Here is a 6000-nt window from a genome sequence, read left to right as displayed (position 1 = left end):
TAATAATTTGTATGGATTTGTATAGATTTTTTTTATGTGTGTGTATATGATCCTGTTGAAATTCCTGCATTGCGGGGGGTTGGACCACGTGACCCTCGGTGCCCTTTCCAACTCTACAGTTTTTGATTCTATGATTATATACGATTTATTGTTTTGCTCTGTTTTTGTTGTGTATTTTGAATTTTTATCTTGTATGTTTCTGCCGTAAACTGCCCTGACGTCTATGGATGAAGGGTGGCATACAAGTTTTACGAATAATAAAAATAAGATAACGATGATGATGATGATAATGATATATACACATAATCAGGAGACATTATAATTATTCATAATTATAAATAATCATATAATTATTATAAATAATCAGGAGACATTATAATTATTAATTGTAATTATGTTTTGACGACTATTTCCACACCTATGTTTTTAGCTGTCCCTATTCTTGTCTACAAGCCGCCTTGAGCCAGGTGTATAAATAATAATAGATAATATAGATTATTATTATTGTTATTATTATTATCATCATTATTATTTCACGCAGTTTCCAACGTCGCCCATAGGAGGCGCTCCTCCTCCTAGCCCACTCCCAATCCTATCCCTACGTCTTATGAAAGGCGGCATTGACTTTAAGAGGCGGCGGGCCCTTTAAGCGCCTCCCCCTCCCTTCCCCTTTACTCCTATGTTTACATAACAGAGCGGACGATACCATCGCGGCTTTTGGGACGGGAACGGAGGGGTGAGTGTCGAAGGAGAGGCTGAGAGCCGAGGGGGTGGGGCCATTCCACGCCTCCTCCCCCTCCCCCGCTTCGGAGGCGGCGCTTACTGACTTGGTCTCTCCCGACCTCCCCCTCTGGCAGTTGGGGGCTGTTGTCGCTGGGCGCTCGCTGAGGAGGAAAGAGCGAGGAGTCCGCGGCGGGCGAGCGGGCGGGCGCGCGAAGCGGGGGGTAAAACGGGGGACGATTTCGACCGACCGAGCGACTGAGGGAAGAAAGAGAAAGAAAGAAAGAAAGAAAGAGAGAAAGAAAGAGGGCCGAGAAGCGGAGGGGAAGAAAGAGACGCCGGACGGACTTCTTTTTTTATATAGATAAATAATAAGAATAAATTATTATTCTTCATCTTACCCGCCCCCCGTCAGATTTTGTTGTTGTTGTTGTTGTTGTTGTTGTTGACCCGCATGGGATTATAGCGGAGGCTGAGGAGGAGGCGGCGGCGGCGGCGGCCCCATGTTTTCTCCCAGCCAGGAGGAGCACTGCGCGCCCAACAAGGAGCCCGTCAAATATGGGGAGCTCGTGGTGCTCGGGTGAGTCGACGCGCGCGCGCACCCCTCTCTCTGTGTGTGTGTCTCGTGTGGACGCGCGTTCACGTGTGTGCGCGTGTTTCGCGAGGAATCCCTCCCGTGGTGCCGTTGCGATGGGTGTGTGTGTGTGTACGGACCCTTGTTTGTTTGTTTGTTCGTGAGGCCCCCCTCTATTGTGTGTGTGTGTGTCGTGTGGACGCACGTTCACGTGTGCGCGCGTGTTTCTTGAGGAATCCTGCCTGGTGGTGTTGTGTGTGGTTTTTTTTAAAGAGAGAAGCTTGTTTGTGGGGGGACCCCCATTGTGTGTGTGTGTGTGTGTGTATGATAGAAAGGGGGGGTTAAATTCGAGAGGGGGGCTGCAGTCTTTTTTTGAGGGGTAGGTGACTCATTTATTATGGGGGTGCCTGTTGTGATTGAGTGGCCTTGTTGAGGGATCCCCGTCTTGTGAATTCACAATGTGTGAATGTGTGTTGTGTTGGTGGGGTTTTGTTCAGAGATTGGGGTCTCTCTCTCTCTCTCTCTGAGAGCCTCCTCTTTTTTGAAGGGTGTGTTGAGAAACGGGGGGGACCTGGTCGTGGGGTGTTCATTGGTGCCTCCCTGACCCTGTTTTTTGGGGGGGCGGGGAAGGCCCTTGGAGTTGGCCTGGGTGTGTGGGGCTGTTGATAAAGTGGAGAGATACTTTTGGGGGGGGTGTCTTGTTTGTCTTGGAGAAAACTGAGGGGGGTCTGTTGGGTGAGGGCTGCTGGCACCCTCGCGAGGTTTTTTTTGGGGGGGGGGAGGTGCTGTTCAGAGAGAGTGCCCAAGAGGGGAATCAAGACCCTTGTGTGTTTGTGTAGAGAAGTAAGTAATATATTGGGCTGGTGAAGGGGGGTCTTATTTGGGATCCCTTTCTCCCCAATTAAGGGAGGGGTGGAGAGGTGAGGAACGTGCAGGGGGGAGGGAAGAGAAGAAGGGTTTCCTCTGGGAAGTGACTCTGGAGTGGGACCCAGACGTGCCCCATGAGAGAGACCCTTGAAGTGATGGGGAGGGTTGGGTGTGCAAGGGAGTATATGTCTTAATCTCCTGTGTTCTTTCCCACTCATCTATAGCATATAATAGTAGTAATATATCTGTTACTATGACTGTTTGTTTGCTTTGAGATACAAATGGATCTTGGGAAAGGATGGTTGGAAAAGATTGTGTTTAGCTCTTGGGGTGAGGGGTGTGTGTGTGGTTGCTTTCCCTTGGGAAATTACATCTTTATCCCTCCCCCCCCCTAATTTTTGGGAGCAGGAAAGCCTTTGGGGGCTGTTGGTGGGATGGAAAGGCATCTGCCAGGAGTGTGTGTTTGTGTGTCTGTGTTTGTTCGTTCGTTGGGGGGAGAGGAGTCTTGTGTGTTAGCTGGAATGGCGGAGGTAAAGAGGAGTTTGGTGGCTAGAGGAAGACCCCCCTGCAAAGGGAAAGAAGCTAAAAGGGGTCTAATCGGTGTGAGAAGTAAGCAGCAGGGGGATGGGGGGGAGGCAGGAGGATTAGTGAGTGTGCTTGAGGGGTAGGAGTAGTTTGCATGTGGGAGGGGTGGAAAGGGTGCAGAGGGAGGGGCAGGCAGGTGCTAGCACGCCTGGGGCCCTGTGTGCTTTGTGCTTGAAGTTAACAGATAGAGACAGATCCTAAAGTTGATTCGTTCATGTTTGGCTTTAGAAGAGGAGCCCCCATTCATTAACAGGAGGGCTGATCCTCCAGCTGCTCATTTTCTCCTGGGATGCAAGGGTGTGGGAGGGTGCACTTGCTCAGGAAGAAAACACCCCCACGGTGAAGTGAGGAGATGCAAGGGACTTCTTAAACTTTGGCCAATAAGCATGGCTTTTGTGCTTTTGCGTGTGTGTTGGGGTTAAGGACTGGTTGTGTGGCCCTACAATTGTGTGTGTGTGGGGGGGGGGGGCTTGCTTTCTGTTAGTCACAGCTTGTCAGGAGGACATGTGCTTTGGTTAATCCTTGACCCACAGCTTAGTCAGTTCCCTTGGAGCTTGTGTTTGCCTCTGGCCTAATATGTATGTAGGACTGAATTCCCCCTCCTGTCTTGGCTGAGCCTGCAGGATTGCCAGGCATAATAGCTTGGCTTGTTACATGGGAGCAGTAGAGCTGAGGGCTGTGTGCTCAGCCCTCTCAGGCATGCACTGTTTCAGGGCAAGGGAGAAAGCTATCAGTGTCGTAAGATACAGGAGCTCCTTCCAGCTTGGACAGATCTCAAAGAAAACTTGCAACGTTCCCAAGTATGCAATATGACAGCAGCAGAGATGGTGACAGACTCTCCCTTTGTAAGTTCGTCACATACAGAGGAATGTGCAAAAGGAGATTATCCATCTCTGCACAGATCCTAGCCCGCAGATGGCTATTCCCTGCCTTTATGATGCTCTTTGTAATTAAAGGCTTCGTGCCATCCACTTCCTGACTCCTGGCAATGTATTATTTACTGTGATAGACATTGTTTTGTTTCCCCAGATGCTATGTGGTGTTGGTGATGCATAGTGGATGGCAGATTGGGGGGGGGGGGAGGGATATATAAGAGATGGAGGACACTCCTCCTTCAGTGCCAGTTCATTGGGGGGGGGGGTTATTTGTGTAATCCGCTTGGTGTTATGCTTCAGCCCTGCTGTTCTAGCTTGGAGCCTCGCTGCTGAGTGCCACAGAAACTGATGCTGAACGTAAGGCATCTAAGCCCATGTTCACTGAGCCCCAGCGAGCCCTGCAAGTGTGTTTAATCTCGATAGCTGAGCGTGCATATGATGTACAGCGGGCAAGTTTGATCAAATAAACAAAGCATGAAACGCCGCTCTGTGAGGCATAGTCCTCTGCATGGAAAACCCACCCCATCTATGAAATAAATGCTCTGGAGTACACTCCAGTAAGCATTAGCTGTTTTTGGACATATCCAAAAGGATACAGGATCAGTGGGCTTGAAACAAAGCCAGCAGCAGAAACCTGCTCCTACTTTAGCCTTCTGTTCTTGGTAAACCTTTGTAGCCTGTGGTGTGAGTTTCTTAACACTATTCTGTGTTTGGCAGCACAAGGAATCTGTCAAAATCTGGTTACTAAGGAATGGATTATTTTAGCAATCGCTGTGAAAATGTAACACGACTTCAAATACTTGAAAGGCTTGAGTTGTGGAAAAGCTGTTTATCTCAGCAGTTTCAGGTGGAAAAATCCATGTTAAGTTGCTAACAGCAGAGAGTGGTTTACTTGGAGTGGTGGCATGCTGAAAGCAGGGGGAACCTCAGCTGTGCTGTTCAGGTTGTGTCATTTCTGGAACTCCTATTTAATGTCAAATTCTTAATTTAATTAGGTAGGACAGATTCATTTTGTGCTGCAGCTGCTTGCTTGTGCCCAGCTGGAATGGAAAGGAAATAACTGTTGTGGTTTTCAATAGTAATTGAAAGTACAGAGGTGCAGGACACTTTGGTTTCAATTTGAACTTTGGTTTAGTTTCAAAACATTTGTTAAGGGATATTCTTATTGATTGAGTTCTATTAACAAATGTATCCTGTAGCTGTGTTTTACTGCATTGTGAAATAATAAAAACATTGTGTGTCCCCTTTCTCAGTAGTCTGCAGTGTTGAATTTAGGGGTTTGTGTTGTGTGCACCCCCAAAAAACCTCCACCTCCCTCAGCTGTGTGTTGTGAAGCATTTGAGATTTCAAACTACCGGTATATCTACGTAACTGATACACAATTTTAATTATTTTATAAAAGTACCAGCCACCAGTATTAATAACACTGATATTAAATAAGATTTATGCTTTTAACTGAAGCAGTTCTTCAGCTTTGCCAGTGATACGTCTAATCCTCTCCTGGCTGGATTGTAGCAAACCATGTTTTGAAACACAGGGTGCCATTAGGGCTAGAATATCTGGACAAAAAAAATCTGTTGAACAGATTGAGGGTGAGGTTTTCGGCTTGAGCCAGAACCAATTTACTGTATAGTAGTCTATTTTGGAAAAAGAAGGAGAGATTTTAAGTTGTTTTACTCAAAACATCTCCCTCTCTTCTTTTTTCAAGATGCTTAATCATTCGGTAGTGCTACAAATAGCATTTTGCTACCCGCCCCAAAATTGAATCATTAGTAGGAAATAATCACAGAACAGCTTGAACATCTGTTCAGCATTCTAAAAAAATAAAATACAGAATAAGTAATCTTTGTGTAATCTTATGCTATTACCAGTGCCTTAAAATGAAGAACTGCAGGTAACAAGGTTTTGAATGAGATAATCACATCCTTGGAGGATTAGAAATAACTTGAATGGTTTGTGGTTTAGAGGTGTTAATGTAATCATAACAGTGCATCTTGTTGTGACAATTGCTGAACTGTGGATATAGTAAAGTGATCTGTTTAATAATAAACAAACAAGCAAAGAAACAAATAAAATGCTAATTTCCCTTAAATAGCAAAGACTGCTTGTGCTGGAAGTAACTTTAAAAATTATAAGAAGACTGAAGTGAGTCATTAGTAATACTAAAGGAAATAATTTCAGACCTGTCTGATTGAGTTATCTGTACCCTTCAGTGACTGCTTCACATTCAGTCATGTCTGTATAGGGATAGTTCACTGTACAAATGTAAACTTGGGGGAAAATTAATTGTGCTGGAAGTACTGTGCACACTTGCCAAAAATAGCATGTTACTTGCTGCTGCAAATGCATTTTAATGACCTTTCCCCAGTAGCCTAGCTT

The 6000-nt window shown here is 45.9% G+C and overlaps 1 protein-coding gene across 2 annotated transcripts in view; it reads left to right on the top strand.

Moving 5' to 3' along the window:
• The first annotated feature begins 1010 nt into the window (after window positions 1-1010).
• The window catches only part of PELI2 (pellino E3 ubiquitin protein ligase family member 2), an 80154-nt gene continuing 75164 nt past the window's right edge, over window positions 1011-6000 (top strand). For both annotated transcript variants that reach the window (XM_033168954.1, XM_033169037.1), the window contains exon 1: window positions 1011-1300. In XM_033168954.1, the coding sequence (XP_033024845.1) occupies window positions 1224-1300 (77 nt within the window). In that variant the 5' untranslated portion in view covers window positions 1011-1223. The remainder of the gene's footprint in view (window positions 1301-6000) is intronic.

Source organism: Lacerta agilis, chromosome 1 (assembly GCF_009819535.1).
Source record: "Lacerta agilis isolate rLacAgi1 chromosome 1, rLacAgi1.pri, whole genome shotgun sequence".
In the NCBI taxonomy this organism is placed as follows: domain Eukaryota; kingdom Metazoa; phylum Chordata; class Lepidosauria; order Squamata; family Lacertidae; genus Lacerta; species Lacerta agilis.
This window is presented reverse-complemented; position numbering and strand designations above follow the sequence as displayed.